This window comes from Cibotium barometz, chromosome 17 (genome assembly GCF_041138505.1).
Source record: "Cibotium barometz isolate CiBa-2024 chromosome 17, ASM4113850v1, whole genome shotgun sequence".
Lineage (NCBI taxonomy): Eukaryota > Viridiplantae > Streptophyta > Polypodiopsida > Cyatheales > Cibotiaceae > Cibotium > Cibotium barometz.
The window spans coordinates 53,652,794-53,673,053 of record NC_141062.1 but is presented as its reverse complement, the minus strand read 5'-3'; the positions used below and the strand labels follow the sequence as shown (position 1 = coordinate 53,673,053).

Below are 20,260 nucleotides of genomic sequence, written 5' to 3'. Positions count from 1 at the left end.
TCCAACAGGTAGATTTGCAGCTACTGTAAAACAAGTCTTTAAAGAACATGCACACAAGGTATGACACGAAATTATGAGGCTGCTCCATCACCCAAAACTGGGGTCCTCGCCAATCCAGTTTCTACAAGCTCCCTAGTCTCCAAGAAAGAGGGAGAGGTCTGTAATACTCGGCTCATTGGGGGTCTCTCTCAAAACTCACCAGTCTCTTATCGAGCCGCACCACCTCCAGGAGTTCGAATCATTCCCCCACAGCTGCAGTGCACCAAGATGAGAGAGGCTCATCATCTCTCATGGACTAGATGAATTGAGACCTTGATTGTGCACATCACTCTTTCATGCTCAATAAGCCCTCCCTCCATTTTCTTCTCCACTTGCTTTTTTCACTTTGGAGGAAAAAATCCCTGAAGCACATTCTCTTAGATCACATCAAATTTTTTTTTTGGAAACAGTATGGAGTTTGGACCCCTTCATGGGGGGGGGGGGGGGGGGGGGGGGGGGGGTTGGGTTTTAGTGCTAGGCTCTAGCAATGGACTGTGCTTCCAGCTTTTCTAGTGCATGTCCAACCACAGTTGGTCTTCCATGCTGGGGGGCAACTAAAAAGATACACCTTTGCTGAAGATATGTCGAAGAAGCAGAACCACTGCTGTACATCGAATGCTCCTTCGGATGTTCTTGTAGCAAAGCTTAGTGAAAGAATTAAAAAGAAAAGAAAGAAAGTTATATTAAATGTCTTCAAGACCCAATGGGTATATGAGACCAAAAGTGATACAAGAGAGAGAATCCATAAGTCATGCCATCATTCCTCAAATTAGGGGGTGTTTGATGTAACTATGTTAACACTGCATAGCCTAAACAAGCATGCTCAATCCATATTTGTAGTAACAGGACTATCAGACCTTTGAAATCCATTTTATTCTTCAACATGCATGCATTCATACATTCTACCTTTTTCCTGACTGACAAAAAGAAAAGGTTAACATTGCATACCTGCCCAATGCACTGCCCAACCCATGGGCAATGGTGATCAAACCTCTCAACACAGTTGTTACAAATAGAACAATGCGAACAACGAGGAGGGCGATACAGCATGCATGTGTCGCAATACTTCACTTTAACTGAAACACCATTGACAATAACATCCTTGGTCCGGGGCAATCGCCAACGTGGTGTTTGCCCTACAGCCAAATCTGCAGGGGATGCTGAAGAGTCGTACTCTTCCGGCTCTGGTGGGTGCAGGTTGCGTGGAATAATGCCAGGATCTCTGCTTGATGTGAGTAGGAGAAGAATAATAACCTGAGCACAAAATGTGTGTTAAAAGACGAGGAGAATGGAACTTAACAAAAAGATGATAGGATAGTTTTCTTTTTTTAAAAGACTATAAGCAAGATTTAGCAACAGATTACACCAACCCTTGTGAGTATAGAGTTAAAAAACGGCCACTCAACACCCTCATTGGGGTCCAACACACACCACCTCCCCTCCCCCTCCCCCCCCAACCCCCCACCATTTTCCTCTTTTTATTTCCTGGCAGAGTATTTGCTTAACTCACAAGAATCTTAAAAAGTAAAAGATTTATGCTTCTGCAATCAAACAACCATTTGAATCTCTCACGTTGAATTGGGGACAGAATATGAGGGTGACTATTGGTCAGATCAGAGTTTCCTCTCACACCCTGGAGATTGAGGCAGGGAGAGCATCACGGACCCCTAGAGAGGACAGAATATCGGATTATGCCACACAGAGGTAGAGTCAGAGGAGCATTACTTATGTGGATGCTCTGTATATTATGAGATCAAGGGGAGATACCACTGCTTGTTCAGAGAGGTTTTTGGCCCACTTAGCCGGGTGATGGAGTATCCTGATCAGAGATCCTTAGGCCTTTTCCTCCTTGAGCTACACTGACATAGAGAGTGGCTTCTACAGGTACAGAGTCAGAGATCCCAGCCACAGATCACCAGCTCCTTCAGGCCTGTCCACGAGCCACATCCCCCTCCCCCTGTATCATCTACCTTATGACGAGGGCTCACACTTCAGAGAGCCTTAGAGATCAGAGCTGCCAGGAGACTACCTGGACGCAGACCACCACTACTCCATCAGGCCCAGTTTGCCCAGATCCAGGTATGATACCGCAGAGCTCTGGAGGAGAGAGTCCAGAGGCTACACGAGGGCACAGCAGATGTGAGTGTCCTCCTCGCCCCATGCCCCATGTATGATCTACTACATCCCACCATCCCCACTATAGGTGGAATCAGTAGTATACCACTTACCATGACTGTACATCTATAGCATACTAGACAAAGACTGCATAGTGAGCTGCACATGACTAGGATTAGCTTTTCATTTTCATTTCAGTTTTTCTTTCCATGACACTCAGGATATGGACTTGTTGTATACAGATTTGTCTCATAGGCCATTTTGGCGTTCCGTAGACATTAATATATCTTTTCTTTCTTTCTTTCTTTTTCTATTAAGAGCTGCAACTAGTGGGGCAGCCACTAAATCTGATATGTTTGCAGTGAATTTGTCCCCTAGGAATTAGCCTTATTATTTGGGCTTAGGACCCTCAATCAAGAGGTCATGGGTTCAAATCTTGATTCATCTTGCCCCTCCATTTGGAGGGGTTCATGTGTTTGGTGTAGATTCATGCAAGTGGGCATGAGGGTCGCCACACCCACACATCGAGCGTTACCAGAGATTTGACCTGTGCTTCTCCACCTCCTCTACTTTGAATCGCTCAGCAACATCAGAGAGCAAGTTGGTTGCTCAAAAAGCTCCATCGCTATGGACCAGGCATGTAAATTGGTTCATCTTGGAAAACTGGGTCTCCATCACATGGTTTACTAGCAACTGTGCAGGTTGTTCTCTCTATCTAATCAAGCGGGTCTCTTGTGGACCATGTCCTACATCTTGCTCACTGCCTGGAAAATGGCAATATTTGGAAATGGTGGTACCAGCCTCGTGGTGCGAGCTTGTGCCTCTAACTGCTAGGGTGGTCATTGAGGCAGAGCTCCCACTAGCCTCTTTTGGGAAGTGACTACCTTTGGACAGGAAAATTGGCAACTTCAGTAGGATCTCTCTCAGGGGGGAAAAAACATTTTTGCAGTAAAGTTGTCAAAACATCCTGACAGAACAAAAAAGGAAACCCCCAAAACATTATGGAATGCCAAAAAAAAACAGGATCCCAAGGGTTTGTAATCATTCCACATTACAAGGTTAGTCACATTCCATAGACAGGCACGTCAGGCTAAAGAGGATGCCACTAATGAATGCCCAAGGTGGAAAAGTTAACTGAAGGTGCACCATGATGGCAATGGTAACGCTGTGCTTAACAGCGGCTTTCACGATCTCTTCATGGCCATCTAGGCAGACCACTAATGTCCTAAGGCCAGCTTTCCTCCCTTTAATAAGGTTCACATACGGCCCATTTATCTCACATTTTACCTAACTCTGGACTTGCAAGTTACACATAAAACCTAGTGTCAAGTGACAATGCGTAGCACATCCGGGTCTTGATCAAGAGTCTGCTATCGATTTGTTCATAACACAAAATCACCATCGTCGGACTAGCACAGACGAGCGGCACCACCAAGCGCACCAGTCTGGCAAGCCACAGGAGGATACAGTTTTGTCAAAGAACACCTCCCAGCAGTGATCCCCAAACCCCAACCCCACCCCCCCCCCCAAAGTACCATTGAGGAACCCGACGCCGACCCCCCCTTTCTGGAGCCCATTACCTCATCAGGATCCCACTCCAGGCATCCACATTCCCCGCAAGGCCCTCTAACCCTTCATAGCCTCTGGTGAGCCCAACCTCACAGCCTTTTCCCCCCCTCCCCCCCTCCCTAAACCCTGAACCCTCCCTCCCTCCCTAAACCCTAAACCCTCTCTCTCTCTCTCTATGATCCCACTCCAAGCATCCACATTCCCACAAGGCCCTATAACCCTTCATAGCCTCTGCCGAGCCCAACCTCACAGCCTTTGCCACGCCCCCCCCCCCTTCTCTCTCTCTCTCTCTCTCTCTCTCTCTCTCTCTCTCTCTCTCTCTCGCACCAGAGAATTCCCGGCCGCGCCTAGCTTGGAGAGGAGGCAACATGCTAGTTCAACTTGCCACTTGATCCACCATTTCTCGGAGCCAATAGCGATGACCATCGTTGCCTGTCCACTGCGTGCTCTCCCTCTAGAGCCGCCACACGGCCCCCTCCCTGAGTTCTCGGATAGCCAATCGACTATAGCTTCTTTCAATGCCTCACCGTCGAGGGAGCAAGTATCTTCAACGAGACAATGGCCCCCATTTGCATCTATGTGGTCTTGCATCACTCCAGACCATCCACACCAGAGAGTGGCGCGATGATCTTCTCCTTCCTCTAAGTGCGGCGCCGAGGATGAATTGGAGCACGGAGTCGGTGTCTGCGGCTATTCACGAGTAGGCCATAGAGCTCTCACATCATCTGCATGCTCTACGTATCACCGACGTGCTCACTCACTTTTGGCCATTGGTACGGATGGAGATGGGTGGCTCTCGCCACAAGGACCTAGGAGGGGAGCTGGTGTCCTCCAATTTGGAGGTGCTTCTCTTTGTATTTCTTCATGTTTGAGTTGCAATACCTCTCTCCCCCTCGTACAGACGCCTTCATTGTGATAGACGGAGCTCAAAATATGCATATTCCAGGGCCTGAACAGAGTGTCTTCACATGGAGGGCAGGATTCATGCCCATCTAGCACGGCTTCGCCCAAGGACAGATAGTGATTACTCTCCATCCAAACCCATGCCCAAGACTCTTTAAGTGGAGGGCAGTTCCGACAATTCCGCCTCCCATCGCTCTTAGTAATGTGGATTGTCTCATGGAACATTCGGGGCTTGGGAGGATCGCAGTGCCTGTAGTGGCACAGGATTCCCAGGAGAGGAATTTCATAGAGCCGTAGTTGGCGGGCCCATTGACATTCTCTTTCTCCAAGACCATCATATTTCAAGGGTCATACCGAACATTGCGGGAAGATCCTTCAGGGCGGGAGTCACACCTTTTGGTCCCATGCTTTTGGCCCCTCTCCGGCACCCAAGGTGGGGTATGCATTTCTGTCAGGGAGCAACTCTTACCTATAGTGGTCGACTCAAGCACCATTGTCACTGGGAGAGCTCAATGGGTGATCATTAGGATTGAAGAGGACAGAGTGGCATATATGCGTCGAACGCCCCAGTAGGCAGAGCCACTTTCTAGAGTGAGGTTCGTTAGTCCCTCCCTACAAGCGGATATTTGGTGCATGGTTGGTGATTTCAACAAGTTACCGAGGCAACAAAAGAGACGGAGGTGGCATTGTTACAGTTCTAGGAACAGAGTACTCGGCCAAAGAGGAGTTGCTTTTAGCTATGAGGGGATAGGACCCTTGGCATTTACCTGATTCAAACGCAACCCGAGGAGTTTATGCTTCTCAAGATCCAATAAGAGGAGTACAAGCCCCAACCTTTCCACGTTAGACCAATTTTATGTGTACGAGTGGGCTTGTGGACGTGATCGCATGATTGAATTCTAGCAAGCACTACTATCTCCGATCATGCACCCATTATTCTATCCCTGGAGGACCCATGGAGGTAGGACAAGCATTTGAGCACCCGGATCCCAGACAAGCTCATTCAGGATTCCAAGATTCGCAACATGATAGAGGAGATTTGGGAGTCTAGATTCTCACTGGTTCAACCGTCCATAGGAGCTATGGACACAGGCCTTGGAGAGATCAACAATTTATTATAGGAGGCCGCACAGAGCAGCTTCCGAGGGCCGCACAGAGCAAACTGGCTGGCTTCCAAGAGCACGAGAGGAGCAGTCGTTGGAGCCTAGCCTCCATGCAGCGGCTTTAGGAGAGTACCTCAGACAGCCTGTGGATTGAGGCCCAATTGGCTGCAGCCTGTACTAAGCTTAGGTCCATCGAGGAGCGGAGGGTGGAGTACAGATACCATGCTAGAGCCTCCTTTTGGACCAAGGTGGGAGCCAGGGTTCGCAGAGATTTCTTTGAGATTTCAGACCCACACAGGCAGAGGGATGGTATCTGTAGGTTGCGAGGCCAGGATGGATCCATAGCTGGGGATCCCCCCCCCCCCCCTCCCTAGCGAGCCATTGCCAAAAATTTCTTCCATTCTCTTCTCACGACTGCCTCCCTATCCTCTTAGGTGCTAGATGCGTGTGAGCAAGTCTGGCGGCACACAAGAGAGGTGATTCCTCTTGCTCTCTAGACTTTCTTGTTGACACCCTTTACTTTAGAGGAGCTTGCAGAGGCTCTAACGGCACTCCCTAGAGGCAAATGCCCAAGAGAAGATGGGCTTCCGGTTTCCTTATTTCTTCAGCATTGGGATCTCATGGAAGGCGTCTTCAAAGCTACCTTGAATGAGATAATGACCACGGGCTCCATGGAGAGGTTGTCCACAGGGATTAATTCATTTGATTCCCAAGGAGGGTGGTGACACATTGGAGATTCGGCAATGGAGGCCCATCACCCTCCTAGGCACCACCTACAAAATCCTAGCTAAAGCCATTAGCCAGTGATTGCAGCGTTGACTCCCCGATTCAAACGGGTTTTGTCTAGGATCGGAGCATTCTGCACAACATCTTCACTTTTTGGGAGGCGAGTGATTCGGCCAAGTTGAGGCAGCAAGATCTTATTGTTCTCTCTCTAGATTTTGAGACAACATATAACAGGGTAGATTGGGGCTTTCTAGAGGGGACGATGTGCTGGATGGGAATTCCCAAGGAATCGCTCCGAGGTGTTTCTGGGCTCTATTCAGCTTCACATAGCCAAGTTCTCATTCAGGGAGCCCGAGGCAACAGATTTCCACTTTCTCGCTCCGTCCGGTGGGTTGTCCATTGGCACCTTATCTATTTTGTTTGTTGCCAAGGCCAGAGCAGTTTTCTCTCCCCTCATGAGACAGGGCTCCAAGGGCGGGCTGCATCTCTCCATTCGCTGGCAGGAGGGTTTGTCGATGACACAACAGCATACCTATTTGGAGATGAGCAGAATCCTGAGAGATTCGTCGAGGCGATAAGAGATTTTCTGTCGTGCATCTGGAGCACTAATCAATTGGCACAAGACGTGTGGATTCTTGGTTGCCTCATCACCCGCCCCGACTTGGAGGCCAATTGAGGCTTTGCAGTGCATCCCAACTGGCACTCCAGTTCGCTATCTTGGATGCTAGGTTGGTATCGATAACTCCCCGGAGCAACAACTAGCCTCTCTTCTTCTGAGCATTCAGAAGAAGCTGCTATACTAGAGCTTTCCTTTGCTGGCGGGGTCATGGTGGCGAACCAAGTTCTTCTCGCCACCAAGTGGTACATCACTTCTTGTTGGGCCTTCTCCAACGCTTGCATTGGTCAGGTTTTAGCGACTGATCCACAACTTTCTTTGGGCTGGTAGCGACAGGAGACCTACCCGGGCCAGGGTGGTCTAGACAGTGATCATTCAACTGCACGACACGGGGGCAGGGGGGGGGGCATCATCGACCCCTCTATTCAAAGCCACGCCTTTTGGGCAAGTTGATACTTCGTAGCCTTCTTCCGGGTGGCGAGCCCTGGAAGAACTTCCTCCTAGCTAGGATCTCCACCAGCATCCCGGTTTTGGGAGGCCCTTGGCCCCAGAGTACGAGATCTCTTTTCACAAAGCTGCAGGCTCGTGACTTTAGCCCTGCGTTTGAGGATAGATTTGCAGCCAACCTCTTGCGCGCTTGGGATCACCTCAAGCCAGCCCTTCAGCAATCCACGCCAATTGTATCCGAGGAGCGCCTCGACAGCCTTTGATTTGGAACCCCTTGGTCCATTTTCCCAGTAGTCACATGTTGGGGGTTGGCCCGCACATACCGTGAGGAGCTTTGAGCATGGGTCCTCCTCGATCACTTGGAGATTGGCTTATTTTCAGATAGCTCTTGATGGAGGCCCAAGAGACGAGCCTCACCAAGATATGCGGTAGGGAGACAAACTGAACCTTGACATCGACTCTTCCACCCCCCGGGGTGGCTATGGGACAATTTTTGGCCGCGAAAGATCACTCTCTTTCTATGGCAACTGGCACATCGGAGCCTGGCGGTTGGCACTCGGCTGGCCATAGGAGGTAAGACAACAGTCTGTTCAAGGTGTGGCCATCTCCAAGAGTCCCAGCGTCATTGCCTTTGGGATTTCCCGAAGGCTTAGTAGGTTTGGCAACGGATTCTCCACATTTTCACTATGGACTGGGTCACCTCCCGCAGAGTTACTTGGGGCATAGTTGCTTGGGCCCATAGTTGCAAAGAAACGCGTTTCATTCATATTTTATGAAACGAAACGTTTCAAAAATGTTTCTTTCGAATGAAATGTGTTTATTTCCCTCCCACCTATTATCAGTACGATTTGGGCATTTTTTATCCAAAGAGCTCAGGATTCATACTTTTCGTGATCACTTTGAGTGCTCAGTGGACTATGTTCTTTATATATTGTTTCTTGAGTTTTGAGCAATTGCCATTACTGATGATGGAATCCAGATCTTGATTCTTGATCTTGCCAATTTATTTATGCCAATTGGTCGATTGGGTACCCACCGTAGTAGGGTCACCCTGAATCTTTAGTTTTTGTTAGAACATGAAGTCAAAGTGAGTGTTCTAGTGTGTCTAAAGTGAGTTTTATGTCTAGTCTTTGTGTAAGTGCCATGTGGCATATTGGGATTTATCCCATATACATGTGACACTTAGAGTGTGTGTGCCTATCCTATAAAGGCATTGTACTTTCTAGTCTTAGACAATCAATCAACATCAAGCTCTCTTGGTCTACATGTGAGTACTCTTGGTTATCATTGTTTTGCACTTGTATTGTCATTTCATTTCCATTCCGTTCCGTTCCTGTGCCTTCATGTGGTATCAGAGCCACTGCTCCTTTGCTCCTAGAGATTGAGGAGAGGGAGGCCAAAAAGAGAAGCCATGCCCTCTCTCTCTTTCTCTAAGTGCAAGAGAGTATGCTCTCCTCCATCTTGAAGACCTCTACTACCTGCTGCCCGTCTTCTCCAAGTGGCTGCCCCGATTTCTGCTCCACGTTTGCTCCAATTGCTGCCCACCATCTGCCCCAACGTTGCTGCCCTGCAAGCCGCTCCTGTCTCTTCTACAGGCCGCTGCTGCTGTCCACGTTTTGCTCCATCAGGCCGCCTCTATTGCTGCAGATTTGCCCGCCATATTTTGCCCCGATTCTGCCCTGAATCCAGGCCGCCACATTCCTGCGCGTCTTCTCCAACAGGCCGTTGCTGCTGTCCACGAATTTCTGCAACAAGCCGTTTGTTGCTGCCGCTCCTGTTCAGGCCGCCACACTCTGCTGTCCTGCTGCCGCTCCTGTTCAGGCCGCCACTCTGCCCAGCTGCTGCCCGTAATTTTCTGTTCGAGACAATGCAGGAGCTGCCCCACATTGCTGTCCTGAATTGATGCTGATCTGTTCGTGATGATGGAGCTGCCCACGAATTTATGAAGCCGCTGCCCTGCTTTATCTTCAACAGGCCGCTGCCCTGCTTCATCTACTCCAACTACCCGTGATGCCCTCTTCGTTCATGGATTATCTTGCTCCAATTCGTGACTGCCCCTGGATCTAGCTCGTGGCTCCCTGCTTCATTTCCTACTCGAGGTATTGACGTTCACAAGGTTCCACCTCTGAATTTGCTACTTGCAAGTTGATTGCCATGGAGTCCTCGAAAACAAGTGCCTTCATTGAAAAGTTCACTGGTAAGAACTTTCCGACATGGCAAACAAAGTTGCGTCTTATCCTTATGAAAGACGGGGTGTGGAATGTTGTTTGTGGCAAGGATAAAAAGCCACAATCGGATGAGAAGAAAATTCTACACTGGGAGAATTTAAACGACAAAGCCCTTTCTCTCATTGGTTTGGGTTTGGGTGATGAAGTTATTCATCATCTTGACTTTGATTCCACTGCTCAAGAATTATGGGAGAAGTTTGAAGGTCTCTTTGGCAATAAGGTAATCAATTCTAAGGTCTTCCTCCGTCAAGAATTCTTCAAACTCCAGATGAAGCATGAGGACTCTCTTCTCGCTCATCTGAATCATATGGAGTCTCTCATCACTCAACTTGCTGCGTTGAAGGCCCCAGTTGGGGATGAAGACCAAGTCGCGGTGCTCCTCACGAGCATTGAAGAAATTCCTAAGTATCGGGAGATTATACCAGCATTAAGAGTGGCAAGCATGAGCTACCATGACATGGTTGCTATGCTTCTTGATCATGAAAGAAGGCATATTGATACTCCTAACGCCAATGCACTATTTTCTAAAGGGAGGTTTCCTAAAGGGAAAGGTAACTTCAAACCTTTCAAGTGCACTTACTGTGGAAAGCTTGGTCACACCGAAGATCATTGCTTCCAGAAGCTGGCCAAACAACAATCTAAAGACCATGCCAACTTGGTTGGGACTATATCCAACGAAGACGAAGACGATGCAGACACCTCTACTCCAAATCATGCTCTCACTGCTCACATCCAAGATCTCTCTCTTGATGAAGAGGTCTATGCACCGGATGATCTTGACTTTGTTTTTTGAGTGTGTTGAAGGTACTCTGCCTTGGGAGTCCCCCTAAAATGAATGCAAATAAATCATGTGTGTTGAGTCAATAAAGGTTCACAGCCTTGGATTGTCCTCCTAAAATGTTGTAATCTTTCCTGTTTTTTCGTGTCTGACTCCCCACCATTCTGTTATGGAGTCAGGAGGGGGATGTATTGTGGAGTCATGTATTGGCTTTGATAGGATCTCAGGTTGCTCCAGTTGTCTAGACCTCTGAGTTGTTCATGCATCCATGCATGATGAGCCTCTGAGCCATGCTTGATGAGCCTCTGAGTCATTTGTACCATGCTCACTAGCCTCTGAGCCATGCTCACTTGCCTCTGAGATTGTGTGGGAACTATGTCTAGTTCTAACTTGGAGGTTGGTAGTCCGTCATTGCCATGTTCTGTTCTTGGCTCATTCCAGTAGTCTCTCACCTTGCCTTCATCGGGGGGTGTTAGAACATGAAGTCAAAGTGAGTGTTCTAGTGTGTCTAAAGTGAGTTTTATGTCTAGTCTTTGTGTAAGTGCCATGTGGCATATTGGGATTTATCCCATATACATGTGACACTTAGAGTGTGTGTGCCTATCCCATAAAGGCATTCTTTCTAGTCTTAGACAATCAATCAACATCAAGCTCTCTTGGTCTACATGTGAGTACTCTTGGTTATCATTGTTTTGCACTTGTATTGTCATTTCATTTCCATTCCGTTCCGTTCCTGTGCCTTCAGTTTTAACTTGTAAACATGTTTTAGTGTGTAAATGATGCATGTTTAATATTGTTTTGCACGCAAGGCAGTTTAATATTGTTTTGCATATTACAAACTTATATGTAAATTTTGGGGCTTGTACTCTTCCCCACCCCACCCGCACCCCCCCCCCCCCCGGCGCCCTTTGCGTGCGCGCGTTGTATGAAACATTTTTGTGACATCTGGGATTTGAAAGAAACGTTTTTGAAACGCATTTCAAAAACCCCTCGCAACTATGCTTGGGTCACTGAGGCCGAGGCCACAATTGCATATAAGGAGGGTGGGGGACTTGCTCTACATGTCTCTCATTTTCGTATTTTTGCAGTGCCAGTTCTAGCTCCATCCACTGATCATTGGACTCCCGATTCCAACCAGAGATGGGAGATTTGCAGCAACATTGCTACATGGCATCAAGGGCACCCTTACCCTGCCAGCAAAGTCCATCCGGAGCATCTGGCGTGATATCATTCATACCCTCCATGGACTGTGGGGGAAGCTGTGGGGGAAGCTTCAGGGTGACGGAAGCGCCGCAAGGCCTTTCCGAGAATTTGGCAGTCAAAATTAAGGTCTCCAAGAACCACACCTCCATAACATACAAATAACTACTAGTGGTATTTCCAGGCCAAAATTCCTCGTGAAACTAGGAGAAGAGTCGAGATTAACCATGGGTCATGCTTCTCTACCACGCTTGGAGAAGCATGCACCTGCCTCTCTCAGCAGCCCGCTCAGCCCGGTAAACAGCAACGCAATGATGCCCTCTTCCTGGAGACAAGATCCTAGCAATGGTACTCCAAAGGTGAGCAGAAGAAACAGGAAGATACACAGCTTAGTGAGAAATGCAGGTAGCAGACGTTTACACGTTTGCAGCCGTATACTTCTTAATCTCATATGAACTAAAGCAAAAACAGTTTTTCAAGGGAAGGGAGATCCGCGCAGGAGAAAAAGCCCCGTTAAGGGGGGGGCCGCGGGGCCGCCGCGGGGGGGGGGGGGGGGGGCGGCGGCGGCGGCGGGGGGGCCGCTGGGGGCTGTTGTTGATTTTAGAAATCCATGTACTGTCGTGTGTGAAGGACTAACATTGTCTACCTGTCCATTCTTTAAATTAAGTTGGTTCACTTAAATCGATTCCACCAGACTCTCTGAGACCAAGTGTATGATAAGACTACCAATACTTGAAAAGTAGACGCGTTCCAATATAATTCATGCATCATATTAACAATACAAACCTGCATTACCATACACGATAAGTGTAGGTTCATTCCATTACAGACGGTCAACTTACTATCATTATGGATGAAATCCCAATTCCCAACCAGCGCTGTGTGGAAAAAAAGCTCCCCTAATATTGACTATTTATTAAAAAATAGAAGTTAGTGACTGTTAGGATATTATATGTACCTCAAAAATAACCCTTGCAATATTGACTATTTATTAAAAAGTAGAAGTTAGTGACTGTTAGGATATTATATGTACCTCAAAAATAACCCTTGCAATATTCAAGCTCCAAATCACAGACAGCATAAAAAACTAAAATCAAATTGATCAAAGCCAAATCTATTTACATGTATAGTAAGAACCACAGTCACCACTGTAATGGCAATGCCACTATTATAGTTGGAAAACCTGTGCAGAAGATGCCTTGCAACAAAAATACAGAATATTACTGCCGGTACAACTATGAGCACTGTTGTCACGAGCAAGGACTTGACATCTGGTCCAAAAATCAGCCGTCCAGACAGGAGGAACTTCTGCAAAGAAAAGGGGGAAGGGAAACAACAATATTAGCCTCTCCCTCTCTCTCTCTCTCTCTCTCCCCTTTCTCAAAAACAATATTAGCCTCTCTCCTTCCTCAGAAACAATGTCAGTCTCTCTCTCTCTCCATCCACACCCTCTCGTTTGTACACCACCATTGAGTCCCCTATGGTCGTGTTGTCATACTTGTACATTTTATTCTCACTCCACATTTTCCTCTTGACAGGAGTTATATGCTCGGAAAGAGGATGAGTTATACCGACTTTTCTTAGGGCCGAACTGCAAAAAGGCCTGGAGGAAACTCCGAGTACATCGCCCTCCCACACCTATTACCTGCCCGGACACATGGCACTCCTATGCACGCTCCCTCTATCATATCCCCCACCAACTCCACCTTCTTCACAAAGGGCATGGTCCTCAAGGCCATTCGTAGACACTACGCAATGGGCGAGCCCAAGATCATGAGGGACTCACTGCCAAGTACATCTCGCATGCCGATGATACCCTGGCACCCCTACTAGCCTACATGTTCATTAGAGCCCTTTGTGAAGGATTTCCACCCTTTTGGTCCACCAACACCATCACCCCCATCCTCAAAGCCAGAGATCCACTTGATCCTAATAATTACAAGATGATCATGATTGGCCACACATTGGCCAAACTCTATGGATCAATGCTAGAGGCGGAGCTCAGTTCATTTGCAGAGAGGGATGCAGAGCCTCAAGACAAGCTGGCTTTTGGAGGAGCTATTCTACCCTTGACCACATCTTCACCCTCCATGCCATCATCAAGGAGGGTAGAGCACAACATCAGAGGATTTACTACTGCTTTGTGGATTTCCACAAAGCTTTTGATACTTGACCTTCATTGACGGACTAGGCGAGGCTGGTCCCACACTGGCAGGCATATTGATCCCCATACTTACTTTATGTAGATGACATCATCGTCCTCTCAGACTTAGCCGAGGGGCTTCAGAGACAGCACGATGCCTTATATGACTTTTGCACTCAGTGGGACCTCTCTGTTAACCTTGGTAAAACCAAGGTAATGGTCTTCAATACCTCTCGCCTCTTCACATCCAAATTGAGCTTCGCATATAGAGGGGATCTTGTGGAGATTGTCTCATCCTATGTCTACCTCGGTGTCACTTTCAGTGGCCCACGCTTTACCATGGTTCCCACAGCACATGCTAGAGTGACCCAAGGATATGCAGCCTTGAGCTTACTTGAGCGGCAGTGCTTCCAGGCACATTTCCAGGAGCCCAGGACGAAGGGCTGGCTTTTTGACACCCTCGTCACACCAGCCTTGATGTATCGAGTAGCCTTCTGGGGGCCAGATTTATCCAATGAGGATTGGCAGCGAGTTGAGAGGCCCCAGGTCATGATGTTCTCCCGTATGATCCACAACAAACCATCAGTCCCACACCAGATTATATAGGCAGAGTTTGCTGCAGCCCTGATGGTAGTGGATGCACTCTTCTAGACAATCACATACCTCCATCACATCAGTCACATGGATCCCCACAGGTACCCGAGGCTTGCCCTGGAGTCCTCCAGACAACTAGCACTTGAGGGCCACTCTGGAGTATGGCATGCACTAGTTTCCACTTGGTTCTCAGTATATGGGCTTCGCATGGACCGCCAACCCCCCTTCAGTACAGTTTGGACTCCCCATTTCTCCGGCTATCTCACGAGGATACCAACCGGGTTATCGATTAGATCTTATCAGCCTCTACACCCATTGCACATGGATCTCACCTCTGGAGCTCCCCACGAAGATGCACTTCTATAGAGATCACTTCCTCACACTCATTGAGGATGGATTCATCCAGCAACCAGGCTACTTGAGTGTTCACATGTCCCATGCCATGCGGATTGCAATTGGCCAGATACGGGTTCCATCCCACCGCCTCAGAGTGGAGACAGGTAGAGCTAAGCGCATCTTCAGAGCCGAGAAGCTCATACGGAGACCCAGAGAGGAGAGGATCTACCAATTATGCCACACAGAGGTTGAGACGGAGGAGCATTACATATGCCGTTGCCGAGTATACTAAGAGATCCGCGGGAGGTTTCACTGTCTATTTCGTGAGGGATTTGGTCCACTCTCCAAGATCATTGACTTCTAGGACCAGCGCTACCTAGGCCTCTTCCAACTTGAGCTCCACAGACACAGGGACACCTTCTTTAGAGAGCTTCGGCCCCAACCACCCTGCCCCCTCCCTCGCCAGCCAACCATCGCCAGTTTCTTTTGGACCCAAGAGGAGGTGGACACATACATAGTGGATCTTGTGGACCCTCCACGAGCTGCTCTAGACCTACCTCGCCCAAGAGGAGTTACCTCGGATCGAGCCTTTGCACTCGAGCGTGCCCAACGCCCTCGGCCCCCCCATCAGCCATGATCACCTCATTAGCTCCAGATCCAGGACATGCTCCACCACCATCAAGTCACCTTTCCACGTGACATACTTGAGGGAGACCTCTCGGCCATACTCATTAGCGCCATGCTTGATATTTTGGAGAGTGGTATACCATCTACTCGGAGCTGATGTTGCTCTCATGTTTCTATGTTCTTAGTATTCCATGAGGAGTTTCCATGGACAGTTTTGTATCACTCCAGTGAGATAGCTATGTTTATGTTTTCTATCTGTTTTATTTTCAATTCCATGATGAGATAGCTATGTATATGTTTTCTATCTGTTTTATTTTCAATTCCATGATGAGATATGCCATGGACATTATTGTATCCACTTGGGTCTCATAGGCCCATTGGGTCTTTAGTAGACGCTTAATATATCTTTCTTTCTTTCTTTCTTTCTTCCAAAGTGTCATGTCATCATTGATGGCAAGATCATCGAATAGGGACTCGCGGCCTATGAGACAAAGGTACAGATGGCAGTTTGGAACTGCAATGGGTCACTGTAGTCAGATCCAGTGCGTTTTGAGGAGGTGCTGGGAGATCAAGACATTATTTTTCTCACAGAGACACACCACAGTCGAGAGAAGTTTGTCGAGGGTGACAGGCTATACATGGGAGTTTGCCTTTAGAGGACAGACTAGATGGGCAGGGGGTGTTCGAGGATCGGGGGGGAGTGGCTGTACTTTTTAGTTAGGAGCTCCAGCCACGTGTTTCAGTGATGAGCTGACATGCTGAGGCTGTGTCTGCTGCTGCGTCGGTCTCTGGGCATGCTGCTGTGGCTGTCTCCCTCTACGGCGCCCCTATCCAGGCTGCCAATCAGAGGTGTCTGTGGGCTGAGCAGGTGTCCCGGAGGCTGCCTGTCGAGCCGCATCTGTGGACGGGCCATCGGAGGTCTGTTGCTGCGGTGAAGGTCGGGGTCTCCTGCGAGGGCAAGCCTTGGCCAGGTGGCCGACCTGCTTGCATATAAAACATTGGTTCGGGAGCCCCGAAAACTCCACTCTCTCATCGATCCATCCCCCCCCCCCCCCCCCCCCCCCCCCCCCCCCCCATCCTAGGTAACTGAATGACCTTCGGAAGGGAGGAGATGTCAGGAACCAAAACTCTGACCGAAGGAAGGCCAGCTGCTCTAGCCACCACCACTGAAGCTGCTGTGGGCCCAGTCTCAAGCACCGAGCCCACCAATGATCCTATCCTAGAAAGGAGCGGAAGGTACTCGCGGCGAAGTCCAGGAAAGCAAACTGTGACATGGAATAGGCGCTCTCCTTGCTCGGCCGCTGCTGGGTCGAAACCATGCTGCCAATGTGTGAAGAAGGCCCGAGTGTCCCTGATGTCAAGGGGACTCATGGCTAGGACCTGGGCCACGCTCTGGGCTGTCTCAAACTCAATCTGGTAGTGTCCGCGGCCCAGTAACTGAACGTCCAAGGATCTTGCCCACATCTGCAAGAAGGCGGGCCTGGAGAAGATCCCGGATCTCCCCTCTGCTGGGGCAGGTGCCAACTATACGGCAGATGGTGGAATGTACCTGGAGGCGTTCCACATCTGCGACGAGGCTCGCTTCCTCTTCTGGCGAAAGAGAAAGCCTGATGGGGGTATCCTCAGGGATGGGCGAGGGGGCTACGGAAGACTCCCTCTGAGGTGAGGCGGGAGGGGCCTCCATCAGAGTCTGAAGCTGAGTCGAGGGCGAAGCGGAGACGGAGGGTCCTGCAAGAACCAAGCTGCACGAAAATGGGGGGGTAGTGCGGAGTGGGGAGGGAAAGACCGAAAGCGAGGGGGGGAGGGGGGGATGACAGAGGAGAAGGGGGGGGGAGGCGAGGGGAAGCGGGGAGGGAGTAGGAGCAGGCAGCGGGCAGCGGGCAGAGAGGGGGCAGGCGGGCAAGGGCGGGACGCGGAGAGGGGGCACGAGCAGGCGGGGACGAAGGAGAGGGCGAAGGGAGAGGGCGAAGGCGAGGGCGAGGGCGCGGGCGAAGGGAGAGGGCGAAGGCGAGGGGCAAAGGCGAGGGCGAAGGCGAGGGACGAAGGCGATGGCAAAGGCGCGCAGCAGGCTCGAGCAGGGGGGGGGGGGAGGGGGCCGAGAGCTTCAGCGAGCGTGGGTTCCCTATCAAAAGCATTTGAAATTGTACTTTCATATTATTCATAGAGTACATCTTTTCAAGCACTCCCGCGTTTCTCTATGCTTGAGCTTGTGTGTGTGTGCAAGCTAGCTCCCCTCCTACCCAACATTGGTATCAGAACGTGTCGGTTAGGGTTAGGGTTTCCCTTGCTGCCCTCTGCTCCTTGCTTTGACCTATCGTGCACAAACTCACTCTCTCTCTCTCAGCTGTGCGTCCATATAGTTCACCCTTCTCTGCAGTTTGTGGGCGCGCCATTGCTTGCGGCTGTGTGCGTCACTTCGCATCGCCCTCTCTATGCTTGAGCTTGTGTGTGTGTGCAACTAACAAGTTAGCTGCACACACACACAAGGACTCACGTTTCTCTATGCTTGAGCTTGTGTGTGTGCAGGCTAGTTGCCCTTCTACCCAACATTGGTATCAGAGCCTGTTGGTTAGGGTTAGGGTTGGGGTTAGGGTTTCCCTTGCTGCCCTTTGCTCCTTGCGTTGGCCTATCGCGCACTCTCTCTCACTCTCTCACCTCCATAGCGTACCCTCCCCTCACTATATTCCAGTTCCAGTTTCATTTTCTAGGTGCCAGTAGTATCATCTTTATTTTTCATTTTCTGGGTTTTTTTATCCAGACATTGTATCAGATCCACCATGAAGTAACTTTTGGTCTCATAGGTCATTATGGCCTTTTTAAGACGTTAATATAACATTTCATTTCATTTCTCTCTCTCTCTCTCTCTCTCTCTCTCTCTCTCTCTCTCTCTCTCTCTCTCTCTCTCTCTCTCTCTCTCTCTCTCTCTCTCTGTGCATCCGTATAGTTCACCCTTCTCTGCAGTTTGTGGGCGTGCCATTGCTTGCGGCTGTGTGCATCACTTCGCGCTGCTAAGCTGCTCGTTTTTGGCGGTTGTGCGCTGAGGTTGCACTTGTGCCTGATCTTTGCGTGCAGACCTGCTGTTAGCGTGGTGCGCACTAACCTGTTCGAGCTACTGTTGCGTCGCTGCCCAATGCTGCTGCTGTTCATCATGCGGCTACTGCTGCTTTGCATTGTTGTTTTGTGCGCACAACTCCTGCTTTGCGTTCCCATGCTGTTGTTGCTACTGCCTTGTGTGGCTGAGCTCCTCTGTAGAAGAGCTGCCGGTGCTGATTTTGCTACTATTGCAGCTGCGCAACCTATTCAAGGTTTTGTGGATTGTGCCCTAGTTGTTGTACTTGCAACCCGCATCCTCCACTATCTTGTGCACTTGTTCCATCTGCTTCAGTCCTGTGTAAGCGTTCTCCTCCTGCAATAATTTCCTCTTTCCCTAAAGCTTTAAAATTGATCAATTTGTCTGTATAAATTTGGGGGTTTTCAACATTAAGCCTCAATTTGCAACATTTTATCGCTTTGGTGCCCCTTTCATTGGGATTACAGTACATTGACTTCCGGATTTTGGTCAGAAATCTACAACCTTTCACAAGTTTTCTCAAGGATATACCGGTGTTTACAGGTGTAGGTGCTCTCCGGATTGTTTCCCCTTTCCGAAATTGCAAAATTGAGCATATTGATGTCATTACAATTTGGGGGTTATTCACATTGAGCCCAAATTTATGAAATTGCTCAAGTTTTGCATTGATTACAACGGGTTTGTTGCATACATGTATCAAAAATTTGGGGATTCTAGCAGATTTGGCACATTTGCAGGTGAATACAGGCGCAAGTGGTTTTGATTTCTTTTGCTATTTTTACCCTCTTCCCGAAATCATTCATTTGACCTAATTGGCTGCCCAAAAATTGGGGCTTTTCTACATTGATCCCATTTTTGTAGCATTCGACCCATTTACCTTTGATTTTGCCGAAATTTGATCCCATTTTTGTAGCATTTTCTACATTGATCCCATTTTTGTAGCATTCGACCCATTTACCTTTGATTTAGCCGAAATTTGCGCACTTATGTATGCAACATTGGGGATTTCCAACAGATTTTGACACTTTATTGCAGCTCATATAGGTGTTAGCTGATCGTGTTTTTCATGGCACATGTATACATTTGTGGTTTGCTGCAGTATATGTATGCCATTGTGGACATTTTGACAGATTTGCATTATCATGCAGTACCCTTGCAGATTTGGGACATGCATATGTATTTCTTGTGGTGAAGGAGTTCCCTTCCAGTCCATTGCTTTTCCTTTTATTTATCTCCCACATTCTTACAGTTTTGTTGGGCATTGCCTACTCTTGTGGTGACCTTTGACAGCTCTTTTGTTGTGTTGCCATGGCCAACAATAACAATGACCTCTTTAGCATGCTGCCTCAAGAGGACAAGCTAAATGGGGATAACTACCCCATGTGGACTTATATGATGCGTCATGTTTTGGTGGCTAAGAATGTATGGTTATATGTGGATGGCACTAAGGAGCACCCTCTCGCACTTGCTCCCGTGGAGGTGAAGTGATTTCTGCTCACTCTTGTGCAAGTCAGCCTTCTCGTCCTCCTCCCCCCACCCAGCAGCAACATCCTTGGGATGCCCGGGATGCTCAGGCTCATGCGTTGATTGCTCTCTCGTGCCGCCGGCATATTATTCCGCACATTCGTTCCTGCACCACCGCTAATGGTGCTTGGGATACCTTGGCAAAATTATATTTGGGTCGTAATGACGCTCATGTAGCTTACCTTCAGGAGGGCAAGCCAAAGACTGACCGCACGCTTGAAGGTGACTCTATCGATCAGTAC

The 20,260-nt window shown here is 48.9% G+C and overlaps 1 protein-coding gene across 1 annotated transcript in view; it reads right to left on the bottom strand.

Annotated features, from left to right (window-relative positions):
• LOC147630168 (protein S-acyltransferase 8-like) overlaps positions 1 to 20,260 on the bottom strand; it is a 66,090-nt gene that overhangs the window by 10,123 nt on the left and 35,707 nt on the right. The window contains exons 2-3 of the mRNA XM_086811810.1: positions 12,847 to 13,032; positions 988 to 1,293 (exon numbers count right to left, since the gene is read on the bottom strand). Coding sequence (XP_086667936.1) covers positions 988 to 1,293; positions 12,847 to 13,032 — 492 coding nt within the window. The remainder of the gene's footprint in view (positions 1 to 987; positions 1,294 to 12,846; positions 13,033 to 20,260) is intronic.